This window comes from Hylobates moloch, unplaced genomic scaffold (genome assembly GCF_009828535.3).
Source record: "Hylobates moloch isolate HMO894 unplaced genomic scaffold, HMol_V3 SCAFFOLD_4, whole genome shotgun sequence".
NCBI lineage: Eukaryota > Metazoa > Chordata > Mammalia > Primates > Hylobatidae > Hylobates > Hylobates moloch.
In genome coordinates, this window is record NW_026652279.1 from 162528086 (window position 1) to 162546229 (window position 18144).

The 18144-nt window shown below is 38.7% G+C and overlaps 1 protein-coding gene across 2 annotated transcripts in view; it reads left to right on the top strand.

Moving 5' to 3' along the window:
* Positions 1–18144, top strand: part of ITGBL1 (integrin subunit beta like 1) — a 295436-nt gene that overhangs the window by 267117 nt on the left and 10175 nt on the right. For both annotated transcript variants that reach the window (XM_032151257.2, XM_058438045.1), the window contains exon 10: positions 14379–14525. In XM_032151257.2, coding sequence (XP_032007148.1) covers positions 14379–14525 — 147 coding nt within the window. The remainder of the gene's footprint in view (positions 1–14378; positions 14526–18144) is intronic.

Consider the following 18144-nt stretch of genomic DNA (forward strand, 5'->3'; position numbering starts at 1 on the left):
TGGAGAAGTTAACATCCCATAACTAAAATGTGGCAGACCCAGAATTTCAGCTCTGATATATAGTTCACAGATTGTTCCTTATGTCAGTTTTCCCTAGAGTGACACCAAAGTGTTTTCACAATATGTCAATACTATTCTTAGGTTAAATCCTCTATTCACTGGTATTAGTTACCAGAAATACCTATGTAGGTTTTACTCTTTTTGTTTGTTTGTTAAGGACATGACATATATTAACTCATTTAATTCTCATGGCAATATGTATGTATGTATGTATACATATACATGTATAAAAAGCTTGCCTGGCCCCTAGAAAGTGCCATCTACATGTCTCTGCTCTTGTTACCATTGTTGTTTTTTTTTTCTTTTCTTTTCTTTCTTTTTTTTTTTTTTTTTCTTTTTGAGACAGAGTCTCACTCTGTCACCCAGGCTGGAGTGCAGTAGTAGAAGCACAGCTCACTGAAACCTCCAACTCCTAGGCTCAAGCAATCCTCGGGCCTTAACTTACTGAGTATCTGGGACTATAGGCACGTACCACCACAGCTGGCTATTTATGTTTTGTAGAGATGGGGGGGGTGTCTCACTAAGTGGCCCAGGTTGATCTTGAACTCCTAGGCTCAAGGGATTCTCCTGCCTTGGCCTCCCAAAGAGCTGGAATTACAGGTGTGAGCCACGGAGCCCAGCCAGAAATGGCTTTTGTATGTTTTTTCTGCCTATTTGTTGCTTTGGAGTAATCTCAGTCTCTTCCACTTTCATATTTAGGTCAATGTCTCTCGAAACGATTTATCAGCAATCAGTCATTCTTGGCTTTAGATTCTTTTCAATTTCTGATAAAATATTTTCATATGGAAATTCCTCCAAATTATGCATGGTTTAAAATGAAGTAATTATTTCTTCATTAACTAAACAAATATTCATTGAGCATCTACTATTTGCCAGCACTAGACATTCAGTGGTGAACACAGAGCATTTGCTCTCCTGGAGCTTATGGTTGAGCGTGAAGGGAGGACATTGAGAAAGGAATGAAAAGGTGTTGAGTGATCTGAAAAGAGATTTGATTCAATGGGAATATACATAACAGGGGGATTTAACATAGGCTGAAGGCTAAGAAAGGCTTCTCTAATGCCTTCATATCTGGATAACAACTATGTAATGCAGACTATGTGCTTTACAGGTATTAACTACACCTCACAACAATACTTGGTAGTAATAGGATACATGGAACTTGGCCAAGTAGGGGAAGTGGGGTGCAGTCAGAGAGCAGCTTGTGCTCAGTTGTGTGGGAGAAAAGAGAGTGTCTGACATGTGCCAGGAACATTTGAGGACCAGAGAAAAATCCTGTGTGATTGCAGATTAAAAAACCAAAGGGAAAAGAGTGTGATGTGTTTTGTAAACATGTTAATAAGTTGAGGCTTTACCCTAAAGGGGACAGAAAACCAAAGGAAGGGCTTAAACAGAGCTTAAACATGATCACAGTGTTTTAAAAAGTACTTCTGGTTGTCAGATGGGGTATGGATTGCTCCAAGGACTATGTGTGTTTGTGGGTTGGTAGGTGAATCTGGATGTTAGGAGATGAGCCCTGGTGAGAGACGAAGGTGCCTTAGCTGGATGGAAGACAGTAAAGGTGGAGGATCTTGAATGTGTTGGAGAACATGTTAGAAGCAGTGTGGTCAAGAGGCTAACAAAACCCTTCACCCTGCTGCAAGAGACTACAGCACTCTGTTAAACTCCTAGCTCTATTTCCCGGGCAACAGATGAAGAAGGTGCATTTCAGTGTTAACAAGCAACATTGCTCATGGTCATAATGATTTATGATTGATAAGTTTCAACTACATTAGAAGAGATGATGAATTGAACTATAAGCAGCTGATGGAAACCTCATGCTTTTGGATTTCATAAGTGTCATAACTCTGCCAATAGTCTTGTCCCTTGTGGGCTCCTTGAAAGCTATGTTTACGGAATCATCGGGAAAGATTTTGGCTCCTGTTGGGTGTGCGACTTCTTCTAAGCCAGAAAAGCCTCAACATCTGTGCAGTGTGGATCTCATCTCTGTGCATATGGGCTGTGTTATCCCAAGAGAAAATAATCCCCAATTATATGAGTTCATCCTCATGAACTCCTGCAAGAACTCCCATGGGTATATCCTGGTACCTGACAGTGCCCTGCTGGTAAGATGTGGCAGCTGTCCCACAGCCTTCAAAGGAGACTGGTGGCAAGTGTCAGCCTGAGAGCTTAGTTGAAACTTAGAGCTCCCTCCCCAGAGTACAAGCATATTTAAGGAAATTCATGATTGCCCAATATGAGGGGCAGGGTAGGATCAAGGATAACACCAGGTTTCTGGTTTGAGCAACTGAATGGTGGAGGAGACTGTGCTTGTCTCAACCAGTTGTCTCCATTTCTTGAAAAATTGGTTTCTTCACAGAGAGCAACAGAGATGGAGAAACTTGGATATGTTGCTCCCTTTGGAACATATCCTTTGGGTATGTTTGTTCCCTCTCCCTGACAGTCTAGTCCTTATTGTCACTTCTCCTTGTGAATAACTTACCATCTTTCCATTTCTTCCATGATTTTTCCAAATTACCTCCTATAGGAAGCCTCTCTGAAATGATGTCCTACTTCCTCTATACTGCACCACCTGCATCGTAGTGTGATGAAGTTGTGTTGAGAGTGTCCCTGTGTCCCTTTTCTTTAAGTCTACAATTCTCATGGATATAATCAATCTCTCTCATTATCATATGCTCAAAGCTAGGATAAAGGTTGATGCTCAATATTTTTATTTGAATAAATGATCAAGTAAAGGATTCACAATTAAGGAGAATGAGAAAGGAAGAACTATTCCAGTTTTGGATACAGGATTCTTCAAGTTAAGGTGAGGATGTGATTTGGACCTTGAACAACTAGTATTTAGACGTGCAGGAATAGATGTGAAGAACATTTTAGGCCTGGGAAAGCTGGGCAAAAGCACACAGGTGAAAAGGTATTTATTAGATATTGAAGGAATATATCGATTTCATTTTTTTTTACATCAAGAGCTCTTTCTCAGCTGCTTCTGTACCATCATTGGAAAGGATTTTTTTCACATATTACTTACTCATGTATTATTTATAATATATATTATGTCACCTTCATTTCTTATACTTGGCTCATCTTTAGATATCAGGTCTTTAAAAATATTGTTAAATTAATGTTTTTGCTTTCAAACTTAAAAAAATAAATAGAGAGAAATGGAAACCACAAAATAAAAATCACCCATTAATTTATCATCCTAGAATAATATCTGATGACACTATGTTGTATTTCTTCCTAGGTTTTGTTTCTGAGGAGTAAAATTATTTTCAAAATATAAATTCATTATTCTTCTTTGGGTATTTCGATATCTTGTCTAGAGAAAGTCCACATTGTATGGTGTCCTCAGTTACTTTAGTGTACATGGTGTGCACTTTGTTGCCTTTTTTCATGTAAGATTTAAGTGAGAAGAAGTAACCATTTTCTTTGGAATTAAGTGAGGCAGTGCCATACAGCAAGATGAATGGGAACCCTGTATTCAGACAGACTGGGATGTTAATTCTGGCTCTATTTCCTGCTTATTGTAGTAACTTGGACAGGTTGTTTGTCTTCTCTGCTTTGGTTTACCTATGTATTTGGCCTGTCTACCTTGGTTTACTCCTATATACAATAAGGATAATAATCCATTTGGCTTTATGGAAAGAATGAGACATAAAGACGGAAATGTGCCTGGTACTATGTGTCAGTGGATATTTGATGAATGCCTTATATCTGTAATGAAAATAAAAGATTGTAGTGGCCATCTGCATTACAGAACAAAATAATACATCTGTCTCAGGTATCTGGAAGCACTAGCTGCAGAGCGTTTTGGAAGGAAGTTGGACTCACACAGATCAGCAGCTCTGTACCTCGGGGAGGAAATTGCAGCTGGTTTTTCCAAAGCAATTAGTCCCCCCCATCATCTTGCCAGTGGAGAACAAATCTTACTAATATGAGAGTGTGAAACACACAGACATCATCCATCTGTTATGGCTTCAGAGGATATCAAAATAGAGAGTCACTCATTTTGGTAATTTTCTTAGTTCTCCACCGGACACTAAACCATAAGATCTGTGTCCTTTCACATGGACAATATAAAACCTATATATCCAACATGTGGCCAGAGAGTAAAATATGGTACCTGACTCCAAAACCAGGGACTGTCTTAGCATTTTAGCAAACAAGCAAATAAGTAAGATGAAAAACATGTGTAAACTTAACCGATCAGCAGATGCATGAGAACTAAGAGCCAATAGTGTTTATCCCCTTTCGTACCAATAACACTAAAGATGATTAAACCAATTCTGATAGGTTGGATAAATTAGCAATTGTACCTGAAGGTGAATGTAACTAATTTCATAATTTTTACAGTTCAGTTTTGATTACACCAAAATTACAACCTGGGAAAGAGTCATGAAAATGACTAGCAGAAAGAAAATCAGCATGAAGTGAGATCACTCTTCATTTAATTAACTTGTGAGTCATGTTCAATCATCATAGACTGTCTGTGGATGTTCTCAAAACATCTTTATTAAAAGAAAATGTTATGTGACCTATGCATGCATGGATTTATTATCAGATAAGTCACTATTTATAAAAAGCATGATTTGTCCAGTGATAGTTCCTGAGATTTATTTATTTTATTGGTATATTATTTTAAGATTACACAAGTGAAATATAGTCACATACTGGCGCATGTGTGTTTAATTGTTTAGCCTAATATAAGTTAAATCAGAGACTTCCCTCCTGTGTGCCATATACCTAGGGGAAGAATAAGAACTAGGCTGCTTATTGCTTTTCTTCTTTCCTCTACACTCCTGGAATAGCTACCCATGAGTCCAATTTAAAAAACAAGAAGGGATAATGAAGAGCCACCTCTTAATTACACAATCAGTTCACATTTCTTCAGGGAGTTCTCTAGTTCATCGCTGCAATTTGAAGGAGATCATGCCGCCTGAGAGTATGAATTCAGTGACTCCCAGGCACTGATGGATTTCTTGTATGAGGAAGAGATCAGATCACACACTCAGACTAAGCCTTTCTTAAGTGGACAATACAGTCAGAATGTGATTGTCTCCAAATTACATCTTAAAATTGTACACCTGTTTCATGAATTTGTAAGTGGATCAGTTAGTCGTGTATTTGGCTGAAGGTGATGGACACAAATACTGAGTCTTCAGGTTGTCATTCCAGGGATGGATGGTGAGGCAACTGCCTGAGCACCACAGTGTCCCTGAACCCCATCTCTCTCTTCTGCTCTGCCCTTCCAGTATGACATTCATCATTGTTATGGTTTGGCTGTGTCCCCACCCAAATTTCATCTTGAATTGTAGTTCTTATAATCCCCAAGTGCCGTGGGAGGGACCCAGTGGGAGGTAATTGAATCATGGGGGTGGTTTTCTCTATGTTATTCTCATGATAGTAAGTTCTCATGAGAGCTGAAGGTTTTATAAGGGGCTTCCCCCTTCACTCGACTCTCATACTTCTTTTTCGTGCCATCATGTGAAGAAGGACATATTAGCTTCCCCTTCCACCATAATTGTAAGTTTCCTGAGGCCTCCCCAATCATGCAGAACTGTGAGTCAATTAAACCTCTTTCCTTGCAAATTACCGAGTCTTGGGCAGTTCTTTAAACACAGATGTTATTATCAATGAATGGTCTATGTAGATGATTCTCCAACAGTTCTGCCACTCCTGGGTGTTCCTCTTACAGGTCTAAGTGGCAACATAGTTGTGTTGGTGAGACAAAAGATGAATAAAACTACTTCTATGGTCTTATTTTTTAAACTCAAATTTCCAGGAACATTCCACTTAGTAGACCTCCAGTATGGGACACGCTCCTTTGTCATTTCATGAGACAACACAATCTTAGTTTTCTCCTTCCTTACTGAATGTTCTTGTCTGGCTTTTCTAGTTACCTAACTCTAAATATTGGGGTCCCCAAGACTAATTTCTCCCTGGATAGCTGCTTCACTTCTAGGGCTTTAAGTGCCATCCACATTTGTAAGCTCCAACATATGCATGCCTAGAACCAGCACTAACCTGTTCTCTGAGCAGCAGCTTGTGCCCAGCTGCTTACTTGACCTCACTATCTCATTGTCTTAAGAGTATCTCAAATACAAGGGGTTCAAAACAGAGCTGTTTTTCTGCCCTCAACCTCTTTCTCCTGAAGTGCCCATACCCAATAAACAGCATCATTATTCACACTATTTCTTCTAGCTAGAAAACTTGTTTTGTCTTTCCCTCACTTGCCACATCCAGTCCAACATTGTGTCCCACATGTACAGGCTCCATCACCAAAATAGATTTCCATGTACTTCTCTGTGTTTCCACTGCCACCACTGTCCTTTAAGCTTCTATCACTTTTCACTTGCAAAACAGCAAGAACCCTCTAACTTCCCCATACTCATTCCACCCAACATACCTTAATCCATCCCACCTAGTTGCCAAATGAGTTTGCAAAGTGTAAACTATATCATTACATCACTCACTTCCTTAATATCCTTCTGTCATTTCTCAATCCTCTTAAAATAAATTTAGATTTTTTTACCAAGAGTAAACCATTTGCTATGTTCTCATTTCTGAGAAGGGAATATTTCTCCACCTTCATTATTCAATGTTTTTAACTTACTATTCTTCAAACACGTTGGCCTTCTTTTACTGCCCGTAACATGCCAAGCTATTTCTTGTCCCGAGAACTTTTCATTTGTTTTTCTAGGCTCTGTTCCTAGAACATTGGCTGTCTGGCTCCTTCTTATCCCTTGGCTGTCACTGAACCCTTCCCTGACTACCCTAGTTAACAGTGTTCTCGCTGTTGAATATACTAGCATTTTCTTTTTGTTTTCTATTACTCAAATGTTGCTTATCGTTGTTTTCTTCCCTAGTAGACCATAATTACCATGAAGACAGGGCCAATGCGTATTTTATTTACTGTTATATTCTAAGCTGTTAATACAATTCCTGATACATAGAAAATATTTCTTGAAGAGATAACTAAATTATTAGAGTTTATAAAAAAGAGGGTATTGAAAGTTTTTTTTTCTTAAGTAAAGTCATATAAATGACAACTCAAAGCATTTGAATATTAATGTATTTTGATGATTGGCCAAGCTAGATACCAACTTAACTTCGTGGAAGGATATAATAAATTAGCTAATAATAAAAAATCATCTCCAGGCACAGTGGCTAACACCTGTAATCCCAGCACTTTGGGAGGCCGAGGCGGGCGGATCATGAGGTCAGGAGATCAAGACCATCCTGGCCAACACAGTAAAATCCTGTCTCTGCTAAAAATACAAAATTAGCTAGGCCTGATGGCACGTGCCTGTAATCCCAGCTATTCAGGAGGCTGAGGCAGGAGAATAGCTTGAACCCTGGAGTCGGAGGGTGCAGTGAGCCAAGATCACCACTGCACTCCAGCCTGGTGACAGAGCAAGACCCCATCTCAAAAAAAAAAAATAATAATAATAATAAATAAAAAATCATCTATTTTCTTTCATAACATTTTATATTATTTGCAATGAGGTGCCATAAAATTATTCTTAATAATATCTTAAAGGCAGAATATCAACTTATAAAAGGGGAAAAATTGTCTCATACTACAACATGGAAGGATCTTTAAGATATTATGTTAAATAAAATAAGCCAGTCATGAAAAGAAAAACACTGTATGATTTCACTTATATAGGTACCTAGCGTAGTCAGATATATAGACAGAAGTTGGAATGGTGATTTCCAGAAGCTGAGAAGAGAAGGGAATGGGACTTAATGTTTTATGGGTGCTTAGTTTCAATATGGGAAGATGAAAATATTCTAGAGGTGAATGGTGGTGATGGTTGTACAACAATGAGAATATACTTAATGCTACTGAACTGTACACTTAAAATGGTTAAGATAGTAAATTTTATGTTATATCTATTTTACCATAATAAAAAATATTGTAGAAAAAAGTAGCTATAGGTCTACTTTAATTATCTGTTTCTTTTTATGTGGGTTTTAATAGATTGTGTCTTTCACGGAATTGGTCCAAATGATCCAGGTTATCAGATTTTTGGACAAATCGTTGTTTGTAATATTCTATTATTATCCTTTTAATGTCCATAAGGTAAGATATAATCATCTCTCTTTTAATTTTCATATTAAACATTTGTGTCTTCTCTCTTTTTACTTGTTTAGCCTGGCCTAATATTTATCAATTTTATTGATCTTTTCAAATAGCCAACTTTTGTTTTATTGATTTTCTCTGTTGATTTTCTATTTCCAGTTGTATGGATTTGTCATGGAATTGATTGTATTTCTTTTCTTTTCTTTTTTTTTTCTAGTTAAACCAGGACAAAATGTTTATTTTGTATGACAATGTAAATCATTTATCTGACAATGTACAGTCTTCTATAACTTTCATTAATCTCCTACATAGCTTCTTTTTTTTATAATTATTATACTTTAAGTTTTAGGGTACATGTGCACAATGTGCAGGTTTGTTACATATGTATCCATGTGCCATGTTGGTGTGCTGCACCCATTAACTAGTAATTTAGCATTAGGTATATCTCCTAATGCTGTCCCTCCCCCCTCCCCCCACCCCACAACAGTCCCCGGAGTGTGATGTTCCCCTTCCTGTGTCCATGTGTTCTCATTGTTCAATTCCCACCTATGAGTGAGAACATGCGGTGTTGGGTTTTTTGTCCTTGCTATAGTTTACTGAGAATGATGGTTTCCAGTTTCATCCATGTCCCTACAAAGGACATGAACTCATCATTTTTTATGGCTACATAGTATTCCATGGTGTATATGTGCCACATTTTCTTAATTCAGTCTATCGTTGTTGGACATTTGGGTTGGTTCCAAGTCTTTGCTATTGTGAATAGTGCCACAGTAAACATACATGTGCATGTGTCTTTATAGCAGCATGATTTATAGTCCTTTGGGTATATACCCAGTAATGGGATTGCTGGGTCAAATGGTATTTCTAGTTCTAGATCCCTGAGGAATCGCCACACTGACTTCCACAATGGTTGAACTAGTTTACAGTCCCACCAACAGTGTAAAAGTGTTCCTATTTCTCCACATCCTCTCCAGCACCTGTTGTTTCCTGACTTTTTAATGATGGCCATTCTAACTGGTGTGAGATGGTATCTCATTGTGGTTTTGATTTGCATTTCTCTGATGGCCAGTGATGATGAGCATTTCTTCATGTGTTTTTTGGCTGCATAAATGTCTTCTTTTGAGAAGTGTCTGTTCATATCCTTTGCCCACTTTTTGATGGGGTTGTTTGTTTTTTTCTTGTAAATTTGTTTGGGTTCATTGTAGATTCTGGATATTAGCCCTTTGTCAGATGAGTAGATTGCAAAAATTTTCTACCATTCTGTAGGTTGCCTGTTCACTCTGATGGTAGTTTCTTTTGCTGTGCAGAAGCTCTTTAGTTTAATTAGATCCCATTTGTCAATTTTGGCTTTTGTTGCCATTGCTTTTGGTGTTTTAGACATGAAGTCCTTGCCCATGCCTATGTCCTGAATGGTATTGCCTAGGTTTTCTTCTAGGGTTTTTATGGTTTTAGGTCTAACATGTAAGTCTTTAATCCATCTTGAATTAATTTTTGTATAAGGTGTAAGGAAGGGATCCAGCTTCAGCTTTCTACATATGGCTGGCCAGTTTTCCCAGCACCATTTATTAAATAGGGAATCCTTTTCCCATTGCTTGTTTTTGTCAGGTTTGTCAAAGATCAGATAGTTGTAGATATGCAGCATTATTTCTGATTGTATTTCTTTTCTTACAACCAATTTTGTTTTATATTGCTCTTCTTTAGTGTTTTAAAGTGAAATATTACATCACTGATTTTATATTTTTCGTTGCTTCTAATTGCATTCATGCTGTAAATTTCTCTCCAAGTATTACTCTTGCTCTATCCTACACATTTTCATAAGATGTATTTTCATTTTCCATATAGTACTAACTAAATTTGAAAAAAAAAAGGCAGAAAACAAAAAAAAAGAATATTTTTCTTTTCAATACAGATTAAATGATTTCAGTTGTGTCAAATTGTTGACAATTCTTACCAACCTCGGGTCAGTAAAAAACATGAGCGTTTGAGAAGTTCATAGCCCAGTTGAGCTGGTACTAGAAGCTCTCTTTCTCTTAATTTTTGGTTCCTTGTACAACAGATTCTCTGCCTTCAAAGACGGACAACTTTTTATTTAACTCTTTAAGGACATCTGGACTTTAAGTGGACTTTGATTTTCATGGAGAAGTAAAGATGTACTCAACAATTATTCATTGAGTAGATAGCTGCTAAGGGATGCCAGTTTTCTAACTTGGCTGTACTCTACAGTTTGATTTGTGGGTAAAAATAAGGAAGATGTTTTGAAAAAGACAATTTCAATCTCCAAGTTTTTGAAGATCCACTGTGTCTCAGGCATTGCGTTAGGCACTCTGAAGACTACAGTGCTGACAGAAGTAATACTCAGAAAATTCATAGTAGAGTAGTGGATTCATTTGACACATAACTATATACCATGAGATGGAAGTCAAAAAAGTTCCACAGGAGGTAAAAAATAAGATATTATAGAAATTCAGAGGAGAGACAATGAGTCCCACTTAGGGATATTAGGAAAACCTTCACAGAAGGGTAGTCACTTTTTGCTGAGCTTTGAAAATTACTCAGAACCTGAATATGTATAGTAAGGGAAAGGTACTTCTACCTCTGCCAAAACATGAGGTCAGAAAAGCATGACAAATGTGCAGGAAACAATGAATGGGCCAGTTTGGTTAAAGGGAGAAGACAAGGAATACAACTGGAAATGTAGCCTCTGTTTTTCAAGAAGCTAAAACATAACAAAGGCTAGAGTAGGTAAACTCTATGCCATGAGCATTAGGAAGTTATACAGGACTAAATATCAAGGCTGTGATGAGCATCAAGTTGTGCTGTAGGAAGGAATCTACAAGCCAGAGTATTGGAGAGACATGACAGGAAGTTTTTTCCAACGTTGTGATGGTGATGTAAGTGGGAATGTTGGAGGCGGTTTCAACAAGACTTGACAACACGCTGGATGAGGGCAGTAAGGGAAATTCAAATGAGACTCGAAACATCATGAACTGGTTGATTGAAAGGATAGCTGTTATATTAAAAGAAATGAGAAAGACAAAAAAGCAGCTTTTGGAAAGAAAATTATATATGGATGTAGGAGATCGGTCAGGGTGGTGGGAAAAATTGTAGAAGATGCAAACCTTCTTGGAAGGCTGGAAAGTTTTACAAAAGCTTCGGAAAAGGATTTGGCTGAAGGCAGCCAGATTCTCTTATCCGGTGAAACTAATCTAAATAAGTAACTTAACATAGGCCTTGGAACCTGGCCTTTAATCATCTGCGTGCAGGACTACTCTCTCTGGGGAGGGGAGGGGAGCGACCATGTAAATTGCCCACAAGTGTGTTGACTCACTGCCTTTGTGATTAAATTTATACTGAATAAATGCCCGCAGTGCCAGCTTGTCAGGGCCACGACTGCTGACTCTTTACAGCACCCTCCTTGGTGTCTGGTGTCTGTGAGCGGCCTGGTCCCCTAGCCCACTCTTTTACTGAATACCTGTGTCTGGGTGCATTTGTTCATCTGTCGTTCTGCCAGGGTATATTGGTCAGACCCTCCCTATGTAGCTCTGGAGGTATTAAGTGGGGATGCTAATAGAACACAAAGTGTGGAATCATGAGAGGGGAATGTAGGAGAAAATCAGGGGCCGGAGATACAGCCGGTATCTTGGCGGTTATCTGAAAGCCCAAAATTTAATGGACTTTTCAAAAGAGAAATTATGGAGAGATTTAAAAAGATGATTAAAGATAAACATTGGGTGAATATCTGCACTTATTGGTTCATTAAAAAAAAAAAAGGTAGAAGAATAAATACAGACAAAGGAGGAGTGTTGAATGAGGCCAAGAGAATTTTGTGGCATGCCAGTAGAGAAGAGACTTGCAAGGAGAAAGTGCCTGTGAATATCAAATATCTACCTTCAAATGATGTGGTGGTTGAAAGAGACAAGAATTAAGAAAACCCTGCTGTGTCTCACTTTCTAAAGTGAAATATAGAAGCGAAGCAACACATTGGGAAGAGTGTAGACATTGGAATCAGAGGAACTAGAGTCAGTTCCGATCCTGTGTGGTTGAACTATGTAACTGAGATGCAAATTACAGTACTTAATCTCTCTGAAGCTCAGTTGCCTGACTGTAAAATGGGATAATACCAAACTCTGAGTCTGTATTGAGAATAAATTTAAAACATCACCACATGTTATCTCCATTTGTATCTTTATTTCATCTTCTGCAAAGCTGAGCCACACTGCATAGTGGGTTTTCACTTTGTAGACTTCCTTTAGCTTCTCAGGCTGAGCCAATTATCGGTCACATGTTTACATGCGTGCCACTTTTAAACTTTAATGGTTTCAGTTTTGGGGCTTTTTGTTTGTTTGTTTGTTTTTACTTTGCACTTAAATCAACCTAGGTGAAAAAGACCACAATTACCTCATTTATTTATTTATTTACTTTTTCCCTTTTTTGCTAACCTGTGTGACAAGAACAGTCATTAGCCTTAGAAAGTGCCAGAGCACTTGCTGATTGAGTGCATGTTAAAGGTATGGCAGCAACATTTTTCTTGCAAATTTAGTAGTCCCCCATTCGTATCCGATGTTTTTCCCAAAGTATTTTTTAAAAGAATGTCAGACGGTCCTAGTACCCTGTCTTTCTTTCAGGATCCCAATTTTCTCCAGGGGAGCAACATATGCTTGATTAAAAAACCGCTCTCCCAGACCTTCTCTGGCTGTCAGGAGGCACTCATTGCATGGCCTGTGAGGCAGGGATGTGGTATAACCCAGGGAAAATCTCTCTTATTTAATTTAAAAAACAAAAAACAAACAAACAAAAAAAGTTTTCCAAGAAACCCTCTCCAGGAGACTTCTGCTTACCTCTCAGTGATCAAAAACCTTCTTTTCACCGCAGTCCCTTACTACCTCCTACCAATCCGCATTCTCCCAAGTGTCCTTCACTCCATTTACTCTACTGAATTTTTCACTGTATTTCTCATGCCAAAACTTGGGCTTCTCCACCAGTCTACACACGTTCATCCTCCCAATTCTCACAGCCATCTATTTCATTCTCCACTAAACTGTTAGAGGGATTTCTGTAGAAATTAAAGAAAATCCTATCACTCCTAAAAAAAAAAAGAAAAAAGAATTATAATTAATTGCAAACCATTAAGCATTGGTTACTCATCCTCCCTGTGGAGAGCTGAATGGAGGGGGAGCAGGTGGAGCAAGGTTCACTCCTGAGGGTCCTGCCAGAGCAAATGGTCAGGAGAGAATGGTGTCAACAGCTTCAGAGAGGCTAATCAGTGTGAATGATGAGTGTATCTGTCCCTGGGAGAAGAGCAGGGACCACTTTGTCCATGGTGCTTGATTTTGTATCCCCTAGTGCATAGCAAAATGCTCTGTTCATAATAGATACTCAGTAACTCTTTGCTAGGCAAACAGTTGATTCAGAGAGACCCTGCTGTAAGGCAATGCACATATCAGGAAAAGGAATAAAGGGTTGAGCAGAAACTGAAATGGAAGAAATTGAATGGAATATCATGCGATCTAATGGTGTGTTGGTGGCAAGCAACTAAACAGGTGTACATCCTGTTATATAGCTGTTGCAAATAGAATGTTGCATATATACCAAAAGATAAACATCTGAAAAACCAGGAACCGATGTCAGTAACCAAACCAAAAAAAAAAAAATGTGCCAAACATGAATCCAAGCTGATGTTAACTTTTATGCAATAATAGACACCATTACTTCCACTTATATCTGTTGTTATTAGTAAGCAGAGAGATATACAGATAAAGTAATATAGTGCCAAATGCCATTTGTGTGAAAGTTACCCTTTTGTTTTATTAGTAAGCAATAGGAGAACAATCAATAAATACTGCCAGCAGTGGTAATGTGACTAGCCTTGCAAGTTGGTCTGGATGGCATGGTGTGTGCAATGAAGAATAGCGCTAAGACTCCATACTGATAAAAATGCAAATGAAGAAGTATTTTCTATCAAGAAAGGTGGTATAATTCCATTTTAAATTATTGCAAGATTTCTTTCTCTCAAGTCATCTCCTATGCTACATTCAAATTTATTATGTTAAGCTAGAACTCTGTTGTAAGTTCTTTCAAACAATTACATGCCAAATTGACTATGCATAAAGAAGAATGTGTTGGATGGGAAATGAGATCCTATGGTTTACACATTTCTTTCTTAAAACTCTCTGCTTCAGCTGGTTATTTCCTCATCCTCTCCTCTCACTCCCTCCCTGTGGTTGCTTCACAGGCCACGGCACATGTTCCTGTGGTCGCTGTGTTTGTGAGAGAGGATGGTTTGGAAAGCTCTGCCAACATCCGCGGAAGTGTAACATGACGGAAGAACAAAGCAAGAATCTGTGTGAATCAGCAGATGGCACATTGTGCTCGGGGAAGGGTGAGTATCTCTGCTGGTGCCTGGACTCCATTCGAGTTCTGACACATGATTTGTAGAACAGCATGTAGCAACTGTCTTTCCCAGACTGAACTTTGCATGAAAGCAAACCGCTATGTCCTCTGCTGTCCCCAACTTGAAGCTTGAAGATTAACCAAATGAAGTTTTGGATCTAAGAAAATGAAATGCGTGTGAGAGGATTCATGCAAAAATATCCTGGTATACAAAGTTATTGCTGAATGAAATAGAATTAATACTTTTATAAAGAAATTAGGACAACAAAATATACCAGATACTAAATGGACTCAAAAAAGGGGAAAAAAGGCAAAAGAATGATTATTGGGCTCACCTCTGAAACACCACAGCTCAGAACTATAGAAAAGTAATCACAAGCATCTGAGCTGCCCAAAGATATGACTTTGGGAACTTCTGGGGCTAAATTATTTAGCTGTATGTGGAGCACGGGAGGACTGAAGGTGTGAGAAGACATAAAAGGAGACAAAATATTTAATTTAGTTTAATTTTTTAAAAAGGAAAGAAAATCTATGGGGGAGGGGTAGTATCCCACAAGACTGATGTAATTTTCTTTGCCCTAAAAATCACCAATTGTTCCAAGTAAACATGTGTAGCCTGATATAAGAAAATAGGTAATTGTTCGATTGGGCACCGTGGCCTATGCCTGTAATTCTAGCACTTTGGGAGGCCAAAGCGGGTGGATTACTTGAGGTCAGGAGTTCTAGACCAGCCTGGCCAACATGGTGAAAAATACAAAAATCTACTCTATAAAAAAAATACAAAAAGTTAGCCAGGCATTGTGGCTCACACCTGTAATTACAGTTACTTGAGAGGCTGAGGCAGGGGAAGAGCTTAAACCCAGGAGGTGGAGGTTGCAGTAAACTGAGATCACACCACTGCACTCCAGCCTGGGCAACAGGGCAAGACTCCATCTCCAAAAAAAAAAAAAAAAGTGATAATGAAAGAAAACAAAAGCCTGCCAAATGGTTATAACCTACAAGTTGGTTGAATAGAAGCCACCAACCCAATAAAACATTTGCCATGGAAACATATTAAAGGAAAAAGCAAGCCTTCCCCATCTTCCATCCTACACACATGCACACATACACACACACACACACACACACACACACACACACATTGGAAGAGGTTTCCCCTGAGTAAAGAATACTAATAGATTAAATTTTGAACACCTTGATTTTGATGTTTCTGTATACTATTCTTGAAGGGACTTTAAAATCCTGCCATTGTAGCGCATATGGCATCAACTAGAAAGCTGTTGTGTTCTTCTTCGCTAGTGACTAGGAAGACACAGGAAGCCTGAAAGATTCTGACCTCATGTCTGGGGAGCAGCGCTTCAAAGAAACTGAAGTTAGGGGCTTCCCAGCTCTCCTCTTCAGCTCAGTATCCTCTTTACACCATAGACACACTTTTTTTTTTCCGACAAGGCACAGCTCTGGCTGAAGCTTCATTTACCCTCAAAACCTCTGCTGGTCAGGATGACCAAGTAAATAATTTTCTGAAGAAGACAGCAAAGCAAAAGTGTACTAGAGACACTGAATCCCGTTGCCAAAGAACCACACCAGTGAGGCTGCCACACACACGAAGGAAGGAAGTCTCTGAAGCAAGATGTGCCGTGTGTCCCCTAAACAGTAGCTTTTGTTTTGCCTCCTATGCAAGACCAATGCTATCAAGTTGAAAGAGACTTTTTGGCAGAACTTCACACATCAAAGAGGATGGATGCTGTGACTATCTGTGGTGCCAAGAAGGGGGATGAAAATGAATGCAAATGTATTCACTTCAAGAGATGACAGTGTCCTTGGTTTCCAGGAATTCTGTGTTCAACACTTGTGTTTACAATGCTCAGGCAAGGAGGCCATGCCATCAACCTAATGTCATTACAGCAGGCAGGTGGAAAATGAGTTTAAAGCAATGGCTTTGTGCCTTGTTTGTTCTCTCATTAATTCAATCTAATTTCAAGCCCCAAACAAATTTTCCACCAGTTCTGCTCTCAGGGGGCTTCAGCCCCTAGAAACACCTACTTTGAATTCCAGCTGTGTTGGGAGAAGCAAAAAGAAAGAAAGGTTAAAAGGAAGAAAACAAGGGAAAGAATTGGGGAGAAGGAGATTAAGGAAGAAAAGCAGGAAAGGAGGAAGGGATGGAATTAAACTGCAAGAGAGAAGTAGGAGAGAATAAAAGAGATGTTATCAGATCCCAAGGGAATGATCTGTATATAAAAAGATACTGAGAATGAATAGTTTTTGAATTAGATTTTTTTTTCCTCCGAGCATTGCTTCAGACATAGAGCACTTAAGTTTAGATACTTTTTTACTTGGTTTTCTGTAATGGCATTGTCACTGGGATAAGAATAGAAGCTTTTCACAGAAGCTCTACTGAAAAAGGATACCCATACATATTAAAAACTAGTGCGCTTATTTTATTTTAAGGGTCAACTATTGTTTGTGTTTGTGTGTTTACTACACTCACTATGGAATCATTAACACCTTCCACAAGCGGGTCTTCCCTAAGACCTGTCCAACTGTGAGTACAGGAAGAACACACAAAGCCGTACCCTCCAGGGTAACAAATAGCAGTCTTCCATTTCCTAAACCGAAGGTCATGTAACAAGAGTTGTTTCTTCTCAAGAAATAAATATGCTTATGAAAGTCATTACAGCCCTAGGAAAGATTCTCATCTTTCAGAATCATAAATGTAGAAAATACAAAGAAAAAAATAGGTTGACTAAATATTGACTCAAAGGCATTTCCTGAAAACAAAACAAAACAAAGCCAAAGAGTCCCTCTAGTTAATGCCTTTGCAAATTGTTTGCTTTGGGTGGTGGCGATATATTCAGAGATCAGTGAAGGGTTGAAAGCATATTTGTTTAAACTATTTGTGTATCCTTCAATGGGTAGAGAGTTTAGGAGTCCTTAAACTTAAAAGGGAACATGAAAGCTGCCCCAAGGCTGCACATTTTGACATTCATGTTAGTGGACGGGCCTTCGGACTGTTGGCAGCAGCTGATCGTGATCTCCCTTCTCTTCTCCTGTTATGGAGACATCAGTGCTGGATTATCGATGAAGAAAGGGGATAAAACCAGGATCATGGAACTGTGATCTATGATAGGCACAGAGGATAATGGGGATGCCACAGTTACTCCTGGTTCCAGTGGGGAGCACTACCCCACAACCCACCCTGAGAACCCCAGGAAAAGTAACGCATGAAATAGACTAAGGGACTTTAACATGGTGATGGAAAAGAAAAACCTGTTTCTGATTTTTTGACTGGGGCCATGTATTTCTTGATCAGTTTCATGGACTTGTCCAAATTTCCTATCATTTTTCTCAAATTTGTCAATAAAAGTCCCTTACCCTGATGGTCACAAAAGATATTCAGGTTCTTTCTTTATTTGATTATGGGACAGATCTTAGCAGTGGGCATGAGATCACCATGGCACACAGCTTAGTGGCCTGTACCCACCAAAAGGCTGAAACGTGCACTTCCCACGAGCTGTGAATAAAGCCGTCACCTCAGGAGACGATGAAGAAATAGCATTTTATTTCTTTACAAATTTATAGCCAAGACAATACATCACTCCATAGAAAAA